General features: G+C 35.3%; 1 protein-coding gene and 1 long non-coding RNA gene across 12 annotated transcripts in view; one reads left to right on the forward strand and one right to left on the reverse strand.

Moving 5' to 3' along the window:
* LOC141386248 (uncharacterized) overlaps window positions 1-18,781 on the forward strand; it is a 38,662-nt gene extending 19,881 nt beyond the window's left edge. The window contains exons 3-5 of one of the 2 annotated variants that reach the window (XR_015476903.1): window positions 11,167-11,262; window positions 11,375-11,457; window positions 16,201-18,781. This is a non-coding gene — a long non-coding RNA (uncharacterized LOC141386248). Of the gene's footprint in view, window positions 1-11,166; window positions 11,263-11,374; window positions 11,907-12,922; window positions 15,077-16,200 lie in introns of those variants that run through there. The other variant, XR_015476902.1, reaches the window with a different exon arrangement.
* The window catches only part of grin2bb (glutamate receptor, ionotropic, N-methyl D-aspartate 2B, genome duplicate b), a 199,278-nt gene that overhangs the window by 14,337 nt on the left and 157,498 nt on the right, over window positions 1-27,443 (reverse strand). For all 10 annotated transcript variants that reach the window (XM_087235944.1, XM_087235938.1, XM_087235941.1 and 7 more), the window contains 8 exons: window positions 26,771-26,885; window positions 22,792-23,000; window positions 19,664-19,835; window positions 8,965-9,118; window positions 8,747-8,872; window positions 6,202-6,431; window positions 3,258-3,418; window positions 509-696 (listed from right to left, as the gene is read on the reverse strand). In XM_087235944.1, coding sequence (XP_087092070.1) covers window positions 509-696; window positions 3,258-3,418; window positions 6,202-6,431; window positions 8,747-8,872; window positions 8,965-9,118; window positions 19,664-19,835; window positions 22,792-23,000; window positions 26,771-26,885 — 1,355 coding nt within the window. The remainder of the gene's footprint in view (window positions 1-508; window positions 697-3,257; window positions 3,419-6,201; window positions 6,432-8,746; window positions 8,873-8,964; window positions 9,119-19,663; window positions 19,836-22,791; window positions 23,001-26,770; window positions 26,886-27,443) is intronic.

Here is a 27,443-nt window from a genome sequence, read left to right on the forward strand (position 1 = left end):
TGTTATAGGATGTATCCTCGATAATTTAATGAGTGCTTTAATTCAATATCAGTTTTATCATGATGTGATTTTCTCACAAAGCACGCTTTGAAAATCAGGATGCCACATTTTCACACATCTAATAGCCGTTTGTGTGGCATGCTTGTTGGCGTTCTAACAGACAGTGTAGGCACTTGTCATCTCTTGCCAGGTATTCTTCAAAACTGTTTGCCTTTAGGGCACATTGAGAAGCATTTAAAGAAGAAGTGAATGAAGTAAACATCTCAAGCTGTGAATCCTCTACACATTCATGCCACTTTTGCAAACAGCATTTCAGTGCAAAAAGCTGTCTTGTTCACTAACCACCCACACCAAATTTTACCCAGGCACTGTCTGCTTCCTGTCACTGCCTTATATCCTGCTAAAACTGGATTTTGGGGTTTGATTGCGTGGTTACCGGATTTAGTGAATCCGATGCTGAAGAATGGAATATATTTTGCTGTGGTTTGTGCAGTTGTGTGATCTTTACCATCTCCAAAGAGCTGCAGAATAGCGAGGTCCACTGCTCTTTTCCAGCCTGAGTCTTTCTGAATGGCAATGCCATACCCTGTAGTAGCGAAGATATAACCACTGCCAATGGTCACCAGCTTACAGCCCTCATCACGTCCGGCCATGTAGTTCAGGACCGCTGCATCGTAGATGAATGCATCCAATTTACTGAACAGGAGGAGGGAAAGGAACATTGTTAGAATGTTGACACGTCTTTATGAAAATTAAAATGCTGCCAAACACATTTGTGTATGAGACATTTCCAGTGCCGTCTTTTGTGTGTAAGGGGGTTATTTTCAAACAACTTCACAATTTCATACGTAGAACATGAATGCAAGTAGGAAACAGCATTTTCTTGCAAAACATACTCAAATAATATTTGTTTTATTCAGAACTTAGATATGTATCACTGTGTTTAATGTATTATATGTAGGGCTAAGCGATACAGCGTTGAAACTGATTATAATATTTCTTATCATTCGATAAATCAATAAATATTGAATTTTTTTTTTTACAATCTATTTAGGGATATTAGGATTTTTTATATATTTATTTTAATTTACCAACATTACTAAGGAAAATAAATGTAATAATTTAAAAACAAAAAAATAAACAATATCTTGTCTCTTATGCCTTATATTAATATAAACATAAGCGTAAAAAAGACTCTTAAACTTTATAAAGAAAATGTTACAAAGTGTGTTCAATGGTCACGTGGAAATGCTGAACAATCAAAGCAAACTTTAAGGTAGATTAACATCTGAAAGGTGTCAATAGTAACGATACAGTAAACCTCAAACAAATTAACAAAACAAATTATAATAATCAACTCTGAGCTTTCAAGTAGAGAAACTAACCATCATCATCCACATACTGCAACATTACAAATTTTAAAGTTAAATGACTACATTATCCCTATGCTAAAAAAGCTAGATGCTGGGATGCGCAAGTAAAGAAACCAAAAAAGCCACTCTTGCGACATCCTTACATCCTTTTTTATTTACAATCTCCTCACTGCTACTGTAGCCACCTATTTGTGTGTGCAAGCCGCGCGCCTTGATTGGAAATAACCCTAAGCTTATTGGCATTCCTTCCAAGGCGCACGCTCAGCAGTCACATTGTAATAAAACTAAACCGATTCAAAAAGAACTTTTTTATTATTGTAATTGACAACAGTGTTTGGTCAATAAATACTGATACCGATTTTTAATTGCCCAGCCCTAATTATGTGTATATCTTTTATGAGATAATAAACAAAATCATTAAAAATAAACAAGTGTCGTAAAAAGGTATTTACCAATGATATATCTTTAGTTTTAAATAAAATAAATAACACTTTACAATATGAGACCATTACATAAAATTTATGAATTTATTATTTAACAATCTTTAACGTTATTATTAACATTATCTCAATTCTATTAAATAATATAAAAAGATGCATCGCTTGATTTTAACAATGTAGAAATAAATGTTATAATTATCACTAGGATTGATAAACACTTTTTAAAAGTATTTTACAATGTAAGCTTATGTTACTAATATATTCAACTAGTATAAACAAACGTACCGAGACCTGGAAGAGACGTTGTGGTGTGGGAAAAAATGGGTGAGAGAAAAAAAAAACTGAGTGAGAGGAAATTTTAAAAAAAAGTTTTTGCATTAACCTGCAAAGTTGTTTTGTGTTCCCTCGTAAAACTGTTGTTCCACAAACATTTCCTGTTCACTTTATTTTCAAAATAAATGTCATTTGTATAAACAGTCAAGTGTGAACCCAAAGTATAAATGCACTTCCTTACATTAATGATGTGCATAATGGATACATTTTGCTTTCGTCTTACTTCACTATGGAGAGTTTTAGTATAAATGCATTCGAAAAGTGATATCATATTAAAATATATAATTCCTTAAACACTTTATTGAAAAAACAGCGACCCAGCGACTTTCTTGCTGTGAGGTGACAGCACTACCTACTGCGCCACTGCGTCGCCCTATAATATAATATAATATAATATAATATAATATAATATAATATAATATAATATAATATAATATAATATAATATAATATAATATAGGCGCAGTTGGTAGTGCTGTCGCCTCACAGCAAGAAGGTCGCTCGTTCAAGCCTCGGCTGGGTCAGTTGGCGTTTCTGTGTGGAGTTTGCATGTTCTCCCTGCATTCGTGTGAGTTCCCTTCGGGTGCTCCAGTTTCCCTCACAGTCCAAAAACATGCCGTACAGTTGAATTGGGTAGACTAAAATTGTTCAATACGCTTTCAATACGATTCACACAACGTGAGGTCAAATTTATTTTTCGACCTCATTATTTATTTTTTAACGTAATTTTTACATAAATTTTTTTACTTATATTTTTACGTAAATCACATGACCAGTTAAAAACTATTTTCTTTAACCTAGTAACCATTATTGAACATCCAAGATGACCGTCATATAGATCAGCACAAAATAAACCAAAAAATCTGCCCCTTTAAAATGCCCACTTTTAGTACTGATATGACAAAGAATCACAGAAAGCAGATTCAGGATGAATCCATCAATCAGCATCTCCAAACAATGCCCCTCCAGGATGCCTCATTTTGATGCTATTATCAGTCCAGATTTCACCACCCACGCACACACACACACCTCCCTGTCTTCCCCTCTTATTCTCCTCCCAGCCCTTATATTCTTATATGAAGATATCATCTCTCTCTTTTGTCGTTTCTCACCCCGACTTCAGGCTGTGAAGGGCCTCGTTTACATTCTTCTGATGGAAGCTGGTCATATAACTGTGCATCTCCTTGTAGTTGTTCCTTATGTTTCTCTCGGTGCTGCCATTGGGCACAGTACCGAAGCGGAACGGAGGGGAGAAGTCATTCGGATGTTGAAACTAGAAAAGAGAGACAGAAAGAAAAAAAATATATATATAATCTCAGCAGTGTCCACATTGTCAATGAACGCTCAAGGGACAAAGTGCAAGGAGAGGTGTCATTTCAAAAAAGCCTCAAAGATACAAGACATCTCTTTTTTTATCTCCTCCATTCATAATAGAACTATTTCTCGTGTAAACACTTGGACTCTAGACACTCGAAGCTTTGCCAGACATAAAAAGTAAAGCATGACTTGGAGTAAAAACAAATTCTCAAAACATCAATTATTAAACAGGCTACAGCACCCTCTCAAAGTCAAGTCTTGTTTTCTGTTTCAGAGCGGTTGACTAATTCACATTAGCCCAATTTTCCCCCCATGCAAATATATGACACACACACAAACCTCAATTACCACAAAAACCAGTCAGCATGTGGTTGCCCAAATGTGTCACCAGTCATTGGAAGATATTAAAAACTGGTAGCAGGATGTCATATCCAAAACTGCGCAGTGTAAGCATGCATGGATTTACTTATGAGCAAATGTTACTCAAGATTTGGATGGGTTTTGTTTGTCTTAAATTCTTTTTATAGGTTATTTCTCCAACTCATGTCATTGGTTTAGCCAGAAACGGACATGTTGGATCACACAGATGAACCCAGCAGGCACAGAACGTCAACATGACGTCAGATTGACATTGTACCTCAACGTCGTGGGGACATTGCATTTTGTTAGGAAATGAAAGTCAAATTGACGTCAATGTCCAACGTCCAACCTAAAATCAACCAAATATCGTCTAATAATGTTACAGCTTGACGTTGTGTGGATGTTACCAATATGACGTCTATCGGACGTTGGATTTTGGTAGCCATACCTGACGAACATTTGACGTCAAAATAACGTGTCCTTAGACGCTGACTAGACATTAAATTCTGGTCACCTGACGTCATGACCTAAATCAAACCTAATATGATGGTCTTATATTTACGTCCAAACCTGTTTAAATTCATTTTGTTGAACACAAAAGAAGATATTTCGAAGAATGTTGGAAAGCAGCAGCTGTTTACTATACATTTTTGTCATGTAGAATGACAATGGCTATTCCAACAGTCTTCAAAATATCGTCATTTCAAAAAAATGTTTAAATAAATATAAAGTCATAAATCATTTCTAGCATTTTCTAGACAAGCAAAAATACTGTCTTGTTTTAAGATATAATATGGCAAAATTAAGTGAGTTTTTCCTTAAAACAAGCAAAATAATCTGCCAATTGGGTAAGCAAAATAATCCAGCCTGATCTCACGAGAAAACGTAAGTATTTTACGTTTTGCCAGTTTAGTGGCTAATTCGTACAAATTTGGACGAGTTCAGTCGTACGAAATTGTATGATTTTAAAAAGGAGGCGTGGCACCTAACCCCACCCCTAAACCCAACCGTCATTGGGGGATAAGCAAATCGTACTAAATTGTACGAATTAGATCGTACGAATTTATACGAATTAGCCACTAAATCAAAACGTTATGAATTGCCGTGAGATTGTGTTGAATAATCTTATGTCAATAGATAAAACACGATTATTTTGCTTACCCCATTGGCAGATTATTTCTTAAAACAACACAATATGCTTTTTGATTTAAAACTTTTTAGATATTTGGACTTAAAAAAAAAGGAATAAAAAGAGTTGCTCAATATGGTGCATTTGATATTTACATGGCGGACTTTGTGCATCAAAAATGTGAACGCTTCATTAGCGAGAAATCAGTTAAACAGACATTCTGCAGCGAGGAGGAATAATAACTTTACTCTTTACTCTCTCTTTACTTTACTTTTACTATTTACTTCAATCCTGAGTAAGGAAACTGTGTTGTACTTACTCCACTGAAGATATCTATTAGCCTACATATTTAATTTCATTTTTCAGGTGCAAAGATTTGTTTCAAAACTATTTCAAAATTCACTTCTGATTTCCAGCAAATGAATAAATAAACAATCAAAAAACTGAGTTATATCCAAACACACGTCCTATTCTTATTCCCCATATGGGGATGCATACACCTACAAAACCAGACAGGTGGAGAAATCTAAACTTGTTTTATTAAAACAAATATAAATATGAGTATAATACATGATACTATTACTAATAACAACATTATAAAAATCCAAATTGTCATAAATAATCTGATAAAGCCCCCTGAGGTGAAGGCATGGGGCCAGTGGGTTTTATATTTATGTAGAAAATACTAATTTTCGTAACATTTTAATCCTTAAAAATGAGTTGCACTGGTCAACAAACAACAAATCACGGAAAACACGTCTTGCGCCTTATTGCGCCATGTCTATGATAGGGCCCTTTGTGTTCAACAAACATTAAAAACTCATAAAGGTTTTGAAGCACTTGAGGGTGCGTAAATGGTGAGTAAAATTTCATTTTTGGATGAACTTTAAAGCACCAGAGCCATAGAAAACCCTAAAATGACTCACTCATCATTGTCTCTGCACATTAAACTAACACACGAACATATCATGACATCATAAAATTACACAGCGAACCTTTAATATTGCATCATTTATCGGCTGGTCTATGCAAAATAACCTTAGCAGTTTAAGGATAAAAATCAAGTCAAGTCACGTTCACTTAAGGTGAAAAAGAAAAACATTTCTTTTCATGTTGGAGAGTTAGAATAGGTGAAATATTCTGACAGTAGGACAAATGAGATCAATGAGAACTATATTTTTAATGACAGCTTTCAGACACCCGTGCTTCACTTTCACTCATGCTGTTAAAATTCGACCAAAGCCTGTTACCTTTTTATCGCTCAGGCCAGTCACCTGGTCCACATATTCCTCTTGAATCATGAATGCAGCCAGGTTGGCAGTGTAGCTGGCCAGGAAAATCACAGCGAAGAAGGCCCAGACCGAAACCATGATTTTGCTAGTAGTGCCTTTGGGGTTCTGCACGGGGACAGAGTTATTGAAGACCAAACCCCAAAGAAGCCAAATAGCTTTTCCGATGGTGAAGGAGGGACCGCCAGGCTCTGATTGAGTGTAAAGAGGGAGAGAAATTGAAATAGGAACTTATTATGGTTTAATTTATTAGGAATCCGAGAGGAGTAAAAGGGCAGATTAATCATATCTATTAAAAATAGCCACAAATGAAGTGATCAGTTTTGAACGTTTTATATTCAAGGTGTATATAATCAGTCAATTCCTATTTAACACAAAATAATGACAAATAACAGATTAATTTCCAGTGTTTTCACCAACCCAGGCTCATTCTGAAAATGTACCCCTATACATTTCTGGAGAGTGCCAAATACGCCCCAGGAGGTATGTTTTTTTCAGTTTTTGTTGTCATGAATTCACCAGAGGGCGCTGTCTACACTTTTTGTCAGATCTCAAATTTCTCTCGCACCTGCTGTTCACACATAAATTCATCAGAGGCTGCTGTCGACTGACTGACTGACTGACCGATCGACTGACCAACCCTGCTCCTTTCCTAAACCCAACCAATAGTGTTTTCTAAATCACAGATTGATCAGTACCCACTTCCCTAAACCCGACCGACAGTTTTAAAAAACAATCCAGAAACAGAAAAGCCCTCGCCTGATTTTTTGTCACATTTTCTGATTTTACCTAATTTTGTGGCTTTTGTTTTACCTGCTTTCTCGAACGGTTTTTCGCCGGGCTCAAACCTGTTGTGGCCAGTGGCGGAGCCAGAGAGGTGTCTGAATTTTATTTGCTGCTTGCAGTTCCGGATGTTGATTGACATCTCATTTTTCTAAAGAAGTTTTTGGAATTTTGCAGGCAAAGCTCAAGCTATTTTAAAATCAATGACGAGCCGAAGACAACAGCATAGTTTTAAGTAAGACGAACAGTAATGGGCAGTAGCGTTGCTACAAGTAGTGACACTACTAGCTAAACTACATTTGTCAGTAGCATGGCGGTAGCGTCACTACTTTCTAAATCAAATAGCTTTTCAGTAGCAAAGCTATTATTTTAATCAAGTAGCGCAGTACAGTAGCAGCCACACAAGCTAGATTTACTGATCAATAAGTGACAGCAATAAACAATAACGTTTATTTTGATACATTCCTTGTATGTAAGTAATTATATTTCATTTACAATGTTTAATTGTTTTGCTATTATGGAGAAGTAATGTTTGGCTAGCTGTTTTTGAGTTAAATTTATTTATAATGGAATAGCCAGCTCATATACTTTCTTCAGAGAAATGTTTTTTAGATCAGTTGCTGATTTTAATGTGCAGGTATGATAATGAATAAGTTTCTAACTGGATCAGATGTAACCAGACTTATATTTTTGGACAGGGTCAATTAAACATGATAAAAATGGGGAAGATATCAGATTTCTTTATAAAGAAGCACAAACAATGTGCTTTTTCTTTTCAAATGCAGGTCTGTTTGATGTCTGCTTTGTGTAATTGCAGTATTTTTTGTTTGGTGTTTTTTTATGCTAATGTTTTTCTAAATGAATTTAGCATTGTTTTTGCAAATAAAACTTTGTAACTCCTTAATGTATTATTCATTATTTGAGTACAGTGTCTTTGTGTGTGTGTGTGTATGTGTGTGTGTGTGTGTGTGTGTGTGTGTGTGTGTGTGTGTGTGTGTATGGACCCCCTGACCTCCTGTGGCAGTGGCCACCCCCTGGCCACACCATGTAAAAAATTGTAGCTCCGCCACTGGTTGTGGTCAACTCCTCTCTGCATCCCAAGTCCATAGATGCACATGGTGAGCTAACTGGACAAACCGGTAACAGCGGGAAAGCGTCCATACAGAGGAAAGCAGAGAGCTGTTAAGCACGAAAAGGAATGGCGTCACACTCCCCCGTAGCGTTAGTTTTAAAAAACGAAATGCAGCCATACGTACTTCTGGCTACATAATTTGCAATCCCCAGGAATGTATATAGGGCTACGTTTTTAGAATGAGCCTATTTGGTTTTCCCCGTCATACTTACATGTATTTTTGTAAATATAAATTCATTTTGATTTTGATGGTGGCAACACACCAAGTTGAGACAGAGGCAAAATAAAAGTAAAAAAAATCTACAATATCTGGTGAACTGTTGATACCTGAGAGTTTCATGTTTGGGTACAAAATGAGCATTTAATGCTTTGCATCATGGATCATGGAAATTGCATCATGGCACTTAATTTTGATCCAAACTTCATCTTCAGAATAATCAAAATCAAAATAAAATGATATTCTAAAAAGCAGCATAACATTATATCACTTTTAAAACGTTAGAAAGCAAAAATACACATTGTGTATCAAATGCATACGGCTGCTAGATATAAGGGAGAAAGATTGATGTGTGTATGTGTGTGTGTGCAAACCTCGTCCGTCTGCCAAGCAGCGATTATAGCCGACAGGACTGAAGTACTCAAAGACGAAGACGGCCACGGCTGAAACTATCAACAGCATAACGAACATCATTACCCACACATCAGCGCTGAAGGGCTCTGAGAGCACAGGAAAAGAGAGGGAAGAGAAACTATTAATGAAGACTGGAATTTGATCTTGAATCTCAATGGACTGTGTTTTTAGTACTTACCTAAAAAGGCAGATGGAGATACTGTGCCATTGCTACGAGATACCATGACACTGATCCCGGTCTCGATGAAGGGCACTGAGAAGTCAATGACCTCTGACCTCTCTTCGTTTATGGTCAGAGACCCCACTGCCATGTGGGCATTCTTCAGCACCACCTAGATATGAAGCAAAGGCACAGTTAAAGCCTGTTGACCCCAAGGGTAATGAACAATGTAAAATTCGCACCCATGAAAATAACATTTCCAACAAACATTTAACATTTAAAAATATTGAAGGGTCTATAGCAACACTTTCTAAGGGGCTCAAAAAATCCTAAAATTACCCTTGTTTAAAATGTGGTTGTCTCAGGTATGTACGCTATTTCCACTCGAGAAACTCACCTAAAAAAGTCTGATGATTTTTGGCAGTTACAGACACCTTTTTGGCATTACATTCTTATTTTCTTCTGATTTTCTATTCCATGGTACAGATTTAGCTCCTAGCCTGACTGTATTATCCTGTTTACTTGTTTGTATATTTCCCATTATTTCCTACTGTATATGTGAGATTGTATCTGTATGTGCTGATGTATTAACCCAGCAGACACACAACATCATCAGACGGTAGTTTTAGGTTAGATTTAGGTCATGACGTCAGGTGACCAAAATTTAATGTCTAGCCAGCGTCTAAGGACAACGTTATTTTGATGTCTAATAACGACGTCTAATTACGTTGATATTTGGTTGATTTATGATTGGTTATGTTGGAAAGTGACCAAACTCCAACGTCTGATAGATGTCATAGTGATAACGTCCACACAACATCAAGATGTAACAGGATTAGATGTTGATATTTGGTTGATTTTAGGGCTGACTTTAGGTTGGATGTTGGGATCTGACTTGATTTTCATTTCCAAACATAATCTAACATTCCCATGATGTTGGTGTACAACATCAAAATGAAGCCATGTTAATGTCCTGTGCCTGCAGGAAAAATAACCGACATTTAATGCTAATAAACTAAAAACCCTAAAATAAGCCCAAGATACAAATCTATTTAAAATCAGCACCAAGACATTATTGTAACTGTCTCAACCCCCATCATGTGTGTTGTGTTTTGTTCTTTGTTCATTCCCTATGGTCTGCTGGTTACCCTGGGCTCTGTGCCACACCCTGATTAGTGGCCATAGTTACTCTTGTTAGTTGCGCCAGTGATTAAAGGAACTCTCCACACAGTTTCTTGACTATTATGCAAGAATGAGAGTATAGTTTCTAGCAATATTGGCCTAGAAAATGATCATTTTTTATTGGCTTTATTACACGATGTATATAACTACAGAATACTTAAGCTTTAAATAGTAAAATTATCAAAACTTTAAAAAAACTTTTTAACGAATGCTAATGGTCAAATCCAATTCAGTTCATTATGCTGAGCAAAGCTAAAAGTGACCATGTCAGAACAAGAAATTAGGTGAATAGATTAAAAAATGATACAAGCCAACTGATGAACTCTAGCAGATGAGCCTTTTTCCTAAAAAGGTGGAGTATTCCTTTAAATGTCTCCACCACCTCTGATATACTGCCTGCTTGTTAGCCCCTTTGTTTCACACAGTATTTGTGAGCTGTTTACTATGTTAGTTTTCATTGTAGTGATGGGAGAAACAAAGCCTTTCAACGATTCGAAACAAATGAAACAATTGCAATGTGATTTGCTGATTTGACAGATTCAAAACGCAACATGTGTACTGTAAATCAGGGGTTACCAAACGTTTTTATATAAAGGCCCAAAAACCAAACATCATAAAGAGGCAAGGGCCGAAGGTAAATATACGAAATTATATTACATTAAAGGTGCCAATTTACTTCATAATATTTTAAAACAGATAGAAAACATTACTTTAAATTGTATTAAATAATGCTGTATACATTTTTTAAATGATAACTTATTGTATTAAAAACATAAACAATGTAATTAATAACACAGTGGAGTTCAATACTGAATACACTAGTCAAGCAGAAACTGCCTTTGACTTGATTTGCTCACCAAAGTCTCTACATTGTCGGGTGACAGTATGTACATTTAAACAAAATCTGCTTCATTAACACAATTTAATTGAGACATTTAATTTTGGTTTACTTTTAACAATTAAACAAACAAAGGGTTACATTTAATTTGAATTGATAATCTCATAACCACACCCCCATCATTCTCCCTCTCTTCTCAGATGGGATAGCAGGTCAAATCAAAGATTTCCATGGGCCAACTGTGATCTGCGGGCCCTAGGTTGGGCATCTCTGGTGTAAATGCAACAAAAACTCAGGCAAGCATTAAAAATGGCTTTTTATTTTTCAAACACACTCCAAACTTTCAATAGAAACTATATTCTAATATCATTAAATGTGTAATATGCATTCTTTTGTTTATTTTTTAAGGATTATATTGTTTGTTTCATTGTGGGCTCTGCTAAACAGGACAACAAGACTATTAACTACACTTCAGAACCCAAGAAGTTGAGGTAACTCAAACCATTTGAGGAAACTAATTTCAACAAACCATTTAAGTTCAAAAGCTAATCCTAACGAGTACTGTGAACCTAATCCATTTGAGGAAATTAAGCAATTTGAGCCCAATAACACCCAATAAATTGAGGGAACTCAAACCAACTGAGCAGTGTAAAACCCAAAAAAGTTAAGACAACTCAAACCATTTAAAGGAAACCGATTGCTACAAATCATTTGAGTTGAAAAACTAATCTAAATGAGTACTGTGAACTTACTCCATTTAAGTTAAAGTAATGAGGTATTTAATTGAGTCATTACCTTCAACACTGAGTTCAAAACTCTTTTCAAATGAGTAGAATTAACTTTTAGTCAATATTGAGGTAACTACACTCATTTCATTTGATAATGTTGACTGTTGTCCTTGTCGTTTAACAAAGGTCTCATTAGAACATCTACAGCAGGCGTGTCCAAACTACGGCCCGCGGGCCATCTGCGGCCCGCAATCAGTTTTGTGGCGGCCCGCGAGGCTTTTTATAAATATCAATAGAATCTGGCCCGCCATACAAAAATGAACGTAATTCAATAAATAACCACCGGGTGTCGCTATTACATGCATTCAATTAAGCAGCAGTTCTTGTTATGATCTATCTATCTGTCTGTCTGTCTGTCTGTCTGTCTGTCTGTCTGTCTGTCTGTCTGTCTGTCTGTCTGTCTATCTATCTATCTATCTATCTATCTATCTATCTATCTATCTATCTATCTACACACAGTTGAAGTCTGAATTATTAGCCCCTCTTTGATTTATTTCTTCTTTTTTAAATATTTCCCAAATGATGTTTAACAGAGCAAGGACATATTTACAGTATGTCTGATTATATTTTTTCTTTTGGAGAAAGACTTTTGTTTTATTTCGGCTAGAATAAAAAGCGGTTTAAATTTTTTTATGAACCATTTTAAGGTCAAAATTATTAGCCCCTTAAGTCTTCAGAACAAACCATTGTTATAAAATAACTTGCCTTATTACCTTAACTTGACTAGTTAACTTGATTAACCTAGTTAAGCCTTTAAATGTCACTTTAAGCTGTATTGAAGTGTCTTAAAAATATCTAGTCAAATATTATTTACTGTCATCATGGCAAAGATAAAATAAATCAGTTATTAGAAATGAGATACTAAAACTAATATGTTTAGAAATGTGTGGAAAAAAATCTTCTCTCCGTTAAACAGAAATTGGGGAAAAAATAGACGGGGGCTAATAATTTAGGGGGGCTAACAATTCTGACTTCAACTGTATATATATATATATATATATATATATATATATATATATATATATATATATATATATATATATATATATATATATATATATAAATAAATGCGTGTCTGTGTGATGTATGTAAAATTTGGCCCGCGACAACGTTTGTTTTTTTGCATCTGGCCCTCGGCCCAAAAAGTTTGGACACCCCTGATCTACAGACTCATAAAACTGACTAGAGATCTTTGTTGAGTGTTGGTCTGAGTAAACGCAGATTATTAATGTGGATTTTATTGTATTACCTTCAAATCACCCAGTAAAATAGAACCACTGAATGTTCAATATGTTTGAAACAGTAACAACATAACGAAGCACTGTTCACTGAAATCATGTGACCTCGCAAATTTGATACATGCTCCAGACCACTGATTTAAAACAAAAGGTTGGTAAAGGTTTTGAAGCTTCATGAAGTAGTGCTTCGATAGAAGTAAACACCAGTTCTTCATGTCCCTTGTTTGGTTTTCCTTAAAATATCTTGCATTTAGATCTCTGCCTGCTGTTCTGCCATCAGTAACTTTTGAAGAAAATAAAATGCAAAGATTGGATGAGGATGATTTTTTTTAGAGAGCATGTGTTGAACATCTATGTTTGCACACACATCAAATGCAATATGTTTTGAAAGTTGAACTTGACTGTGTGTATACTGCTGATGTACAAAATGTAATGTAAAAGTAAATGTAGATGTAAAAAATACATTTTGGATGTCTGTTCACTCAAAGTAGTTACACTGTGTAAACAACAGTGGAACCAGTAATATAATCATAAAAAAAAATAATTTTAAGCAATTGAAAAGTACAACAAATAAAAGAAACAAATTAAATTAAACAAAAATACTAATTATATAATCAACTTTGCCAACAAAAAAATTCAGCTAGAACACAGCCATTAAATAATCAAATATAAAATGGCTGTATAGGCTGTCTTCACAGTATGAATTAAATATACAGTCGTTTTTAAAGCTTTTGTGAAGAGCAGTGACTAATTCTTTTATTTTTTAAGGGGTTCATTAGGCTGCTGTCATTTTATGACTGAATGCACAGATCTAATAAACTGACAAGCATTCAATAACTTTCCTAACTCTTTTTGTTCACTGAACACACATAACTGGCCCCGTGTAAGTGAAAACTTGCTAAAAATGACATTTTTATCTGTGTGTGTGTCTGAGTGCATACACAAAACCCAAAGTAGCCTGTACTTGTCCATGTTTCACTCCCTCTGGTTCACACACACACCTGGGGAACAGCTTCCTTTCACAGCTCAATATGCTTTTAACTCTTTTTTTTTTTTATCAAACTTGTTCGACAGGAGACTTTATTGGAGAGCAACAGAATGTGCCAGTGTGCTTTCATAACGTTAAAGTAAAAAGTAAAATAATATTAATTGCTTCATTTTCTAATTAGCATGAGAACACTATCCAGCAAAAGTGCTGATAGGATTGGAAAGCTCTGCAAGAGATGTATCAACAATGTGCAAGTTAAAGAAAACAGATATTTCCTGTGTAGCACATTAAGCATCACAAATTATATTGCAAAGAGAGCTATTGATAATAAAGTGCGGATAAGATAACACAGGCACAAAATTAATTAAGTCTGCTTTTTTAGGAGAAATACCAGTAATCTATCTGACAACTGCAAACCTTTGTAAATCATGTTGCATTTTTTATTTAAATACTCTCCTACCATAAACTTTGTCTAAAAGGGATTTTATTTAAGTTTTTTATGTCATTTCCGCCTCTAGAGGGTGCATATTCACAACAAACAAAGTAGCATCTTGATGATGCAGTGAGTCAGTGTGGAATTATTGGAGTTGTGGTCTTCATTCTCATCAATGAACTAAAGTATTCAACACTTATTATGGTAGTATGAAACAGTAATGCTGAAAGCCATGGAAGTGTAATGAGACGCTAAACTAAAAGCTGATGAGAGATGAGCATGATGTGGGGAAAAAAGCAGCAGAGCTTTTATTATGCCACCGCTTCTGGTTCTTCCGCTCATGATCACATGGGGCAGAACCAGCGCTGTTTTATTATACTAAATACATTTTAAGACTCGGTTATAATAATGCTGTTCTCTGCGGTCTTATTCAATTAATGTTTATTTGTATAGGGCTTTTCACAATAATTTGTGTTTCAAAGCAGCTTTAAAAAAGGTGCAAAACTGCATTACAATCAAATTTGGAAAAGTTAACATTTATTATTAGTGACTAATTACTTTGACTAATTAACTAGAAACTAATAGCGTTTACACTTACAGTTTTTATACATAAACATAGTTACATACAACATATTAAAGAATCTTTGGTGTTTCCTTATTTTCAAAAAAAAAAAAAAAAAAAGTAAACGTAGGCATGTTTAGATGCAATAAACGTGATCGAAAATCGTGCCCGATCACACAGTTTCGAAGTTACATATTACCTCCCGATCAGGGATATACATATGTATACATACTGTACATATTCTCATTATTTTTTAAATCTATAGTTATGCAGTGGCACAGAGTTAGACCTTTTTCTTGACTTCACACAGAAACAGAAACATGTGCTGCATGACATCACTTTATTCTAGAGACGCTATTGGTTAATGCCGGCAAAGTAGAACATGGAAGCAGCTTGAAATGGAAAACGCAAGTGTTTCTACAGTGTTTCACTAACATAGCAAACTGTGAGATATGTAAACTTGGGATTGCCAGTCGCATATTTTAAGTTGAGATGCTATCTGTTTTTTATTAGATTCTTTTTTTATTTACTGTTGCACTAAAGTCCAAAAGTATTGATGTTATTTATTACTTGATTGTTCAAGCTTCCTCACAGAAGTGCTCTGTTTGTTAACAGAGTTGTTGAATGTTAAAATAAGGTGAATTCAATAAAAAAAATAAGGAACATCCTGGATCTGTTTCTTCACTCTTCTTTATTTTTTTATGTATTATAGAAGTATCCAATCGGGTTTCGGTATGGGTAGATACTCAAAATCAAATGACTCAGACTCTAGCGCAAAAAAATCTGACCGGGACATCCATATAAAAACCTAAACTGGAAATTAAGTGTGCGTGTGACATTATTAGCGTGGCAATTTCTCTGGATTTGAACATTCTTTAAGATATTTGGGAAAATGTACACAAGTCATCAAAATATGCCACACAGAATGCCAACTGGCCCAGCCAGGTCTCAAACCAATGATCTTGCTGTGAGCCAACAGTTCTAACCACTGAGCCACTGTGCCACCACTTTTGGAGATTTTAATGAAAAAAAGGTAAGCCAAAAAAAAAAACATAGTCCATGCCTTTTCAGCGTACATGTTTCATCATGTGTATTTAATATCTTGACAGTAGTTTTTACCTCCCACCCACCCCAAAATAGAGAATAAATCTGACCATAAATCCTCTTTGAGAGCAACTTGTTTATTTTTTCTTATCTTTAAAGTTATTTTTCTTGTTGTGCACAGACCTTTATATTGAACTTGGACCAGTCCAGGCCTGCCACACAGAGATGGAAAGAATATCAGTGTCAGAAGAAAAAAGGTGAAACAAAGACAAAACGGGAACTAGTGAATGAAAAACCATGAAAAAACACCACCAAGGCAACCTGAAATCAGGTTACAGTACTTCTTACAGTGGGTCGCAGTAGCTTTTAATAGCCGTTTCTCCTTCTTTTCAACCTTTCCCTAATCGCCACTTCCCCAAACCCATCACTTGTCTAGGTATATTTAGAGTTACATATACGGGCCTCTGGTGATATATGAAAATGGGACAAAACAGAGGCGATAGTACGCTACAGAAAGGCTCAGTCTATATGAGAGCCACTTGAGGGCCCACAGAGCCGGATCCATTTAGCCTCAAGGGCCGCACACCTAATTTTTACAGTGCCTGTGTTATATTAATGAGGCTGCTGAGTACTATACACTAGCACAGGCACACATAAAAACTTAAATCTCTTCTGTTGGAATCAATGAAGCTGTACTGTAAGCACCCGTCTGTGGCGTGGTTAGCAGACTGTAGTATAGATTTCATCTTCAGGGCTGATTTTATTTTAAATTGCACTGTGGATTTACATTGCAGAATCTCCAAAATAAAAATGAGGGCCACAAAAATGCCCTGTAGGCTGAATGTTGAGTAGTACTATTCCATATCCTGTTTTCTTCCTCAGTTTTTTTTTATTTCAAAATATGAGACTATATTTTGCATATTTGCTGGAGTGTGTTGTTTTATAGCTTCTTTCTCTGAACATGAAAGTGTCTTGGAGCATCAAATCTCGTAAAGACATTAAGCAAACATAACGCAAGCTACTAAAAGTCTGTGCCTCCAAATGTGGTGCGGTTCTGAGAGTATTCGTATGACTGGGGCTGAAGGGAAACGGCATAACATTCATTCCTACTGTGGATTTACATATGATCCGGTAACTCACATTATTTCTCATCTGAATTAATGCACCAGCTGTATTTTCCCTTGGGCTTGTGCAAACTCACTTGCTCACATTTTCTTTCTCTTTCATCTGTTCTTGTCATGAGAGACACGGTTCAGATTTTCATTTTTTGGATATAATATGTAAGCAGAAATCCACAGATTCTCCAGAACCATGTACTAATTATTATTGTACTGTCCATTGCAAGAAAGGGGATTGCTACTTAAACTACTAAAATTAAAGAAATATGTTAATTTGTTAATAATAATAAAATAAACCACTGAAATAATGTAAACATGAAAAAAAACACATTTTAAATGATATTTTATCATACATTTTTACAGTTATTTCATTATATTGCAGTTAATATTAATATTTATGTAAACATTTAACCATTTTCATTTTTATTTTTGGTTAGATATTCATTTTTTCAAACGTTTATTAGCTTTTTGTTCTATTTTTTAATGTCTGTTTTGAGAGGTTTTCTATTAGTTAATTTTGTTGAAGGTGACAGATTATCATTCCATCATAAATTCAATCATAAATTTAAGCTAAAACGATGATCATAACATTATTTATCAATATGTGGACCTTTTTGGATTCTCGGGAGCTATGGAAATGAAAAATTTAAAAGAGGAAATACTTTAGGACCATTGTAATTCCTTACATTCCTCATGGTATACAACAGTTCTGTCTGGTTCTCGAATCTGATTGGCTGATAGCTGTACGATATTCTGCAATAACATCACTCGTACAGCCTCCTCACCCATCTATATTTCTCCACCCCCCTCCATCAATAAACTAAATACAATTTGACAACTATTGCAGCTATACAGCAACATAATGTACTTTTGAGGCTTTTTTAGTCGAGAATATAGTTGTTTAGATTGCAACTACGCTGTTCATTTATAAGGACAGTGCCTATTTTGAAATAAATTATAAATTCGGATACAGGGCCTTGGCATCCGTCATACTGAGCAGAACAAAGACGGTTGACGTTGCACCACAAGATGGCGACAGAGACCTTAAATTACGTCCTTATGCTGCGTTCACACAGATGAAGCGTCAAGCGCGAGTGATTTACAAGTCGATGCAAAGACACAAATAGACACCCTGCAACACGATTCGCATGAATAAAGCAGCGAGAGTTGAGCGTTATGCGCGAGTTGGAAAATCTGAAATTTGGGGGACATTCGCACCGCGTTACCCAATCATGAGCTTTGTCTTGTAGGGACGTGATTATGACATAACACCTGTTGTTGGTGTCTCAGCGGAAAATCCACCTGCCTACACCAGACAACAGTTCATCAGACTGGGCTTAGCTCAGTTGGAAGCACTGCTGAAAGCGTCCATCATCCAGGTACAGTTTCTGGAGGAGTTGATAAACTCACAGAGCTGGGTGCACCTCTGAAGTGATCTAGTGGACTCAGAAACGGCTCCGAATGAATTGACTGTTTTTCAGCCTTCATAAAGCACATAAACACAGCTTTTCTCTAAATCTTAATAAAATCCATGTTAGACATTTAGCAGAAAGCCCTGCCCATCATGTGAATCAGCATCTATTGTGAAGTGAATTTGACATGCGAATGAAGCGGATTTGATGCACGAATAAAGCGAGTAAACTCAAAATGTTCACATTCTACTTATGCTCGCATATGATGTGTATGTAGATGCAGATGTGTATGTAGATGCCAAAGAAAGCAGTTGCACTTACAAAATGATATTTAGACTCTCCATGTTTGATTTTCTTTTTTATTTTCGCTATTATGCAATAGAACTATTATAGTTCTATTTCTAGTTCTAGTTTTAGAACAGTTTATAAACACAATATCACACTCGTATCAGTGTGATATGGCTGTATATCAGGACACTAAGGCACTCGGACTGTGGCCTCCCACCAGTGCCGATATACAGCCATATCGCACTGCTACGAGTGTGTTATTGCTCATACATACATACATACATATACATATATTACTTTTACTATACTATATATATATAAAAGTTAGAATTATTAGCCCCCTTTTTTATTTTTTCCCCAATTTCTGTTTAAAGGAGAGCAGATTTTTTATTTTTTCAACACATTTCTAAACATAATAGTTTTAATACCTTATTTCTTATAACTGATTTATTTTATCTTTGCCATGATGACAGTAAATAATATTTTACCAGACATTTAAAGGCTTAACTAACTTGAATCTAAAACAAAAATTGCTTAAAGTTCAATATTAATAATAATTAATAATATTGGCCTTAATATATATATATATATATATATATATATATATATATATATATATATATATATATATATTTTTTTTTTTAAACTGTTTTTATTCTAGCAGAAATAAAACAAATAAGAACCATACCTATATATTGTGATGAAACCAAAGCATAAATTATGATAAGCTTCCCTCTCTATCATCAATAAGTATAATACAAAACCAGCAGGTTACGTAAAACCAGTAAACCAGACATTTTCTTACAGAATATATATTGATGCTTACCTCTCCAACCATTCCGTTCCATGTGCCGTTGATCTTCTTGCCGTGTTTCCCATTGGTCACCAAGTAGAGATCGTAGGTGAATTTGACAGACTTGGCGATCTTCTTGAGGATGTCTATACAGAAGCCCTTACAACAGCGTTTAATGTAGATCCCTGAATCTCCTGTCAGATTTCTAACAAGAGGAAGAAAACCAGTGAGAAGATTAATGTTGGCACTGAAAGTTTTTTTTAAATAGAGAAGACAGCATTTAACAAATTTTGCATCTGCCGTTCATCAATCCCTGATCAAAACACCATTTCATAATAAATCTCCATCTCTAGAAATCAATCAATGAGCCAAAATAACATCAGAATGACTAATGACTGCTGCACTATTGCATTGACTACAACAGAGCAAGGCGATTTAGATTTGTCAAAATGCACATTCATTCCGGATCATTTCTCACAATAAACGAGTTTTAGCGGTAATTTATTACAACAGTGCTAAATGGATTTAACACTAAATTGACAACGTTATTATTTTATAAGCAGTGTTAAAGAGAGACACGAGACACCAGTTTTAATCTATAAATACTTCAGTGTTTTACAATATGTAATACACCACATCCTCGTACTCTGTGATATCATCTCATGCTGACAGTGATGGAGCGCCCTGAATGGAGGATCTATACTTAGAGCTTTCATCAGACGAATCAACATTTTGTCAGTCAGGATTAGTATCTGATCTCATGCGATGACTGATTTTAGATTTTAGATAGTTCACCTACTGTATATTGTGTGGTTCATCTTGTCATTGTTAAATAAATCTTTATAGACCTACAATAAGGTAGGTCTGAGACCCTTGAAAATGTATATATTTGACAATTCTTTCATTAATTGTAATAGTTTTCATTGAAAACGAACATTAAAAGTCTCTGTAGTGTTTTTAAGGTCATTTAAGGCTTATTAAAGACTTTTTAAGGCAAATTAAATATAAGAAAAATTAGAATGACTGTAAAAAATAATATAGAAATAACTTTTTTCTATTTTCTATATATATAATGTAATGTGTAAAAAAAGTAATGTTTTAGTAATATTTTATAAAATAAAAACTCACATATTAGCTTTTTTTCTGAATAGGAATGATTTAAATATAAATTATTATTGGTAAACATTTGCTCCCACTTCATATTAAGTGGCCTTAACTAATAAATACTTATACTGAAAAAAAAAATTGTTACAATGTATTTATTGTGTAAGTACATATTTTTACATTGTACTTATGCTTGAATTAATACCTGCATGTAATGACAGCTTTAATAATATTTGTACTTTCATTTATAGTTACACTGTTGACTATCTCTTACATCTTAACCCACCCTTAAACCTATCCATAACACCAAACCTGACCCTAAACCTACCAGTATCTCGCCTGAAGAGCACCAGAAGTGTTCTGCAATATATTATGAACACATTAAGTACATTGTATTTATATTTTGATGTTAGTACATAGTTGTTAATGTCACTTAATATAAAGTTGGACCAAAATTTTCTTAATTTTTTTTTTCATTTTTATTGATTTATTTTATATATATATATATATATATATATATATATATATATATATATATATATATATATATATATATATATATAAAATTAATTCAACATTCAACATGAGGAATGTTTCCTCTGACAAATGTAAATTTTGTTAACATTTTAAGTAATGAATTTGTGGTTTCAGTTTGCTGCTTAAATATCAGAACTCTTGAATTGAGACTGTTCTTATACCACTTATACGCTCTTAATTTGGTACACCTTACTAGTACCGGGTTGGACCCTCTTTTGCATTCAGAACTGCCCTAATGCTGCAGTTTTGTCGGCTGCACATCCATGATGTGAATCTCCCGTTCCATCACATCCAAAAGGTGCTCTATTGGATTGAGTTCTGGTGAATGTGGAGGCCATTTGAGTACAGTGAAGTTGTCATGTTGTTAAGAAACCAGTCTGGATGATTCACGCTTTATGACATGGTGTTTATCCTGCTGGAAGTAGCCATCAGAAGATGGGTACACTGTGGTCATAAAGGGATGGACATGGTCAGCAACAATACTCAGATATGCTGTGACGTTGACATGCTTACTTGCTACTAATGGGCCTAAAGTTTGTCAAGAAGATATCTTACACACCATTACACCACCACCAGCCCGAACCGTTGATACAAGGCAGGACAGATCCATGCTTTCATCTTATTGTTGCCAAATTCTGATCTTATCATTCAAATGAGGCTCACCAATCGAGACCCATTAGACCAGGCAACATTTTCCAGTCTTCTATTGTTCAATTTTGGTGAGCCTGTGTGAATTGTAGCCTCAGTTTCCTGTTCTTAGCTGACAGGAGTGGCACCAGGTGTGGTCTTCTGCTGCTGTAGCCCATCCGCCTCAAGGTTGGATGTGTTGTGTGTTCAGAGAAGCTCTTCTACATACTTCGGTTGACGAGTGGTTATTTTGAGTTACTGTTGCCTTTCTATCAGCTGGAACCAGTCTGGCCATTCTCCTCTGACCTCTGACATCAACAAAACATTTTCGCCCACAGAACTTTTCAGACCATTCTCTGTAAATCCTAGAGAGGGTTGTGCGTGAAAATCCCAGTAGATCAGCAGTTTCTGAAATACTCAGACCAGCCTGTGTGACATCAACCTTCACCTATCTTCCCCATTCTGATGCTGGATTTAAACTGCAGCAGATCGCCTTGACTACAGTATGTCTACAGGCCTAAATGCATTGAGTCATGCCATGTGATTGGCTGATTAGAAATTTGCGTAACGAGCAGGTGAACCTAATAAAGTGGCCGGTGAGTGTATATTTTAGGCGTTTAAAACTGAATTAAAAGACCAGTAAATTAATCAAAAACAAGCAGAATATTCAGCCAAAGTCTTAATAATTTCCCCAAATTCTGCTGTTTATTTACAGTTTCAAATACATTTTGAGACTCATGTCTTCATTGCATTCCTATATTTTGGGGTTTACTGTATTTGATTGATTGATGAAGTCTTAAATTAATTTCTCACAAAAAATTCTATTGAAATCTGAAATGACTGTGAAACTCAGCAGCACATATCCCCGAAAACGACTAATACTGTAAACTCACTGGAGTTTGAGCTGTTTTCGGCAGGGGACTGTATTCCTCATGCAGGTGCCGCTGAGAGGATCAACGTCCTCCACAATCACGAACGGTGCCTCCTCCAGTGTGACGATGGACAGGTGGTCGTCCTCGCGCTCCTCAGCGTCCGAGTACAGCTCGAAGCGGGGCCACACGTGGTACTTCATCGCCAGAGACCCGTTCTCCCATTTACCGACCTGCGAAAGTGCAAAGAGGACGAGATGAGAGCTGAAGATGAGAGACGGATAACAAGTGAGATAATGAGAGGGTGTTGAGGTTGAAGTGGCTGAGATTGGATTAGTGCGGGCTAGATTTGAGGACGGCTCAAATCCTGAATTAAGATAAAGAGTAAATGAAGGCTGATAATTACATCGGAGAGCTGTGCAGTCACGAGTTAAAGGGGCTATTCTGTCGGTATTCAAAAAAACGCATGTTTTGATCACTTATTATTGACAACGTGTGAACAGCTAAGTTAAAATCGAGATCTTCCCCTTCTTTACAGGTTGTCTATGGATATTACACAGGCTGATTTTTATTCTCATAAAATGAATTAGTATCTCATTATTTCTCTACTGTGGTGCAAAGACAATGAATTCATTCAAAACAGAGTCTGAAATATGCTTCATAATTAAACACAATTGTCATGTCAACCCTTGTGTTTCCTTACAGACATTATGCATGATTTATTTTTGACTGTTAATGTAGACAGCATGCATTTTGGCAAACATATGTGTTTTTATTGAAAGTTTTATATTTCCTTTGCCAAATCTATTTTACACTAGGTACAAAGAATTACACTGGGAAACGTTCAAGACTGAAATGTCTCAGTTGAAACCCATTATATCTGCAGCATTTCATCTCAGTGCCATTAAGGAAAAATGGCATACGTTCTTTGTTAACATCCTTTCATTTTGTTGGCAAATCTTCAACATTTTAACTGTTAAAAATCTAAAATGTTTAATATTCTTGAATTTTTTTTCATGTTTGGTCTGTGGAGCAAATATATATTTTTTAGTTTTCTGGTTTTGTGCACAGGCATTATTTAAACCAGTGTATCAACCACGTTCCTGGAGGACCACCAGCTCTGCACATATTCCATGTCTCCTTAATCAAACACACCTGATTCAGATCATCACCTCATTAGCAGAGACTGGAAGAGCTGTGATGAGTGTAACAGACAAAGGAGACATCCAAAACATGCAGTGCTGGTGGTCCTCCAGTAACATGGTTGAGAAACACTGATGTAAACTGTATTCTAAAGGGTTAAAATATTTATAATCAGGACTGATGCTAGTAAAGAAATCCATGTTGGTAAAAGTGAAAATCCTTATTTTTTAAATACTATATTTTTTTATGATGTTTTGACATCGACAGTTTGTCCTCTATTGAACTTTGGGTAACTTTTTAAATTGATACGTAAAGGTTAACTACATCATCTGTCAACCTGATGCCCATAAATAGAAAAAAAGAATGTACACTTGTGTTAATTTATCTATACATTGAATATATTTTATAATAACAGTGTCGTTTCAGACCTTGTGCATCCTTATAGACATTAATGCATGATTTATTGTTGACTGTTAAGGTAGACAGCATGTATTTTGGCAAAAAGGTGTGTTGTTACTGAATGTTTTATATTTCCTTTGCCAAATCTAGTTTACACTGGGTACAAAGAATTACACTGAGAAACGTTCAAGACTGAAATGTCTCAGTTGAAACCCATTATATCTGCAGTATTTCATTTCAGTGCCATTTAGGAAAAATGTCATACGTTCTTTGTAAACATGCTTTCATTTTGTTGGCAAATCTTCAACAATTTAACTGTTAAAAATCTAAAATGTTTAATATTCTGGTGCTTTTTTTAGGTTTGGTCTGTGGACCAAATATATATTTTTTGTTTTCTGATTTTGTGCACAGGCATATTTTAAACCAGTGTATCTCAACCACGTCCTTGAAGGATCACCAGCTCCGCACATTTTTCATATTTCACTATGTACTTATGCACTTACACACTCTACAGAATAGTATATGTATGCAGTGTCTCCCAAACGGAGCACTAATGTTTTTTGCTAAGCAGAAAATCAAACCTTTTCCCTGAAGACGTTTGACAGTTGCCAAATCAGTGAAATAGATGACCAAAGTACCAAATAATACCTGCCATGAGTTTCACCGCATTCACCATCAGGAGACACTTTAATCACTTATGTAGGAGAATTTTGCTTTCACAATCCAAAATAAATGAAGCAATCCAACATGTGCGCCAAATAGCTCCACCTCTTCCGCTAATTGAGCAAAACAGTGGTCATTGAGTGCGTGAAGTGTCCATCATTACACACTTCATTTTACCGATTGAATAACTGCATCATCCGGGTAGTTAAAATGCACATTATTTGTAGAGCTTTTAGTGTGAACGCACTACTTACACTATTTATACTACAAAATGGTGTAGAATAGTGTATAAGTATGCGATTTGGGACGCATAGCATGTCTCCTTAACCAAACACACCTAATTCAGATCATCAGCTCATTAGCAGCCACTGAAAGACCTGAAATGGGTGTGACAGACCAAGGAGACATCCAAAACATGCAGTGCTGGTGGTCCTCCAGAAACATGGTTGAGAAACACTAATGCAAACAGTATTTTAAATAGTTATAATCTTTAAAAAATTTATTAAATCATGGTAGTTATCATCAGGACTGATGCTAGTAAAGAAATCCATGTTGGTAAAAGTGATAATAGTTTTTTTTAAATACTATATTTTTATGATTTTTTTTACATGGACATTTTGTCCTCTGTTAAAGTATGTAAACGTTTTAAATTGATTCACAAAGGTTAATTACATCCTCTGTCAACCTGATGCCCATGAATATAAAAAAGAATTTACACTAATTCATCTTAACATTGAATATACCTCATAATAACAGTGTCATTTCAAACCTTGTGCATCCTTATAGACATTTACTGTATGTGCGATTTATTTTTGACTGTTAATGTAGACAGCATGCATTTTGGCAAAAAGATGTATTTTCTATATTTCTTTTGCCAAATCTATTTTACACTAGGTATAAAAGAATTACACTGGAAAACATTCCAAGACCAAAATGTCTCAGTTGAAACCCATTATATCTGCAGTATTTCCTCTCAGTGCCATTTGGGGAAAAAGGTCATACGTTCTTTGTTAACATTCTTTTCCACTTATAAAAGAAATCATTTGTTCCTTAATTATAGTTTTGTAACTATTAAATTGTTATATATTCAAAATTGTAATATATAAATGAGTGTAAAACCTATAAATGGTGAAAAAATCCTATTCTTTAATTGTTAACTATTAAATTATTAAAACCACCTGGGTCTCCACTTTTGCTTTGGCATTTCTTTTTGGGTTTAACAAACTTATAGCTCAAGTTTTTCTAAACTTTTTAACAAAAACTTTCTTCCTTTCCCACGGCTGTTGCAATTTCTAGCCAAGAATTATTGGCCATCTGGTTATCCCTATGATCACGCATGGATGGATGATAAAGATATCTGTACAGTCGTATCTGTTCAGATGAAATCTCTTTAACTAGATTCATATTCAGCTGAAATGAAATGCAGCGCCACACAAACTGCTCACTTGAGCCTTAAAAATGAAGTCATGCACACCCACAGCGAACTTCCGCAAACACCACAATGACATCACAGTCGCCGCACGAACTCAAGCGAACTAGTGAATGCATCAAGCATAAATCACCCTCAATCATGGAAGCAAATGTTCAGACATTGATTAAAAATGACAAAAAAAAACAACATTATTTTTCAGAGGATTAACTTGAAAGAAAGAATCGTTCACCTACTCGTTTAAACATTCTACATTTTGATTTCACACAGACTTAAACACCCACTACTGTCACCAATAACAAGGTGTTTGAATTATAAATGCATCCCCTTTAAGAGAAATCAAAAGGTGAGAAGATGAGAGATACCCACCCTTTCGTACTGCCTCTCCTTATTTAACAGTATAATAACCAACTTTGGGTGCATCTGAAAACCGTCCTCGCTGAAGGAGAGGTTGCGTCCTTCAAACGTCACATTCATGAGATACCTGAAGAGAAAACGGAGAGAGTATATCAGATCAAGCACAATTGGTGATTATAAAGAAGACAAAGACTCGTGTGCAGCACAAACAATTCGAAGGAATCTTCAGGATATCTCATTGTCAGCATTACACATGGTTATCCAGTGTGGGGGTTTCTGCGCACAATCCATCCACACATGTCCACACACATTTATAATGCAGGAAAGCAGGTTTGTTGCTAGAGGCAATGGCAAATTATATTCACAATGGCAAATGTGAATGCGGCAGCCTCCTGGTCGGAAAACCATTATTGTGACTTTTAAATCCACTCAGCGGAAGAGTCTTGAGGAATTGCCATTGCTCACAAAATACAATAGTCATGAACCCGACATAATAGTCAGGTAATGATTCATAGAAGAACCATTTATTAGAGGTGAGTGATATTTTCTAATACCCGATAGTTCAGCCTTTGGTCAGCCATCCATGAATGCCTTAATAGTAGCTCTTCACTTTAAAAAAAGGTTATATTGTTATTCTTTAAATACTGTTGCTTCTCGAAACAGTTTGGGTCCCGTTTGCTTGTAC

This window comes from Danio rerio, chromosome 1 (assembly GCF_052040795.2).
Source record: "Danio rerio strain M-AB ecotype USA chromosome 1, GRCz13ab, whole genome shotgun sequence".
NCBI classification, from domain to species: Eukaryota; Metazoa; Chordata; class Actinopteri; order Cypriniformes; family Danionidae; genus Danio; species Danio rerio.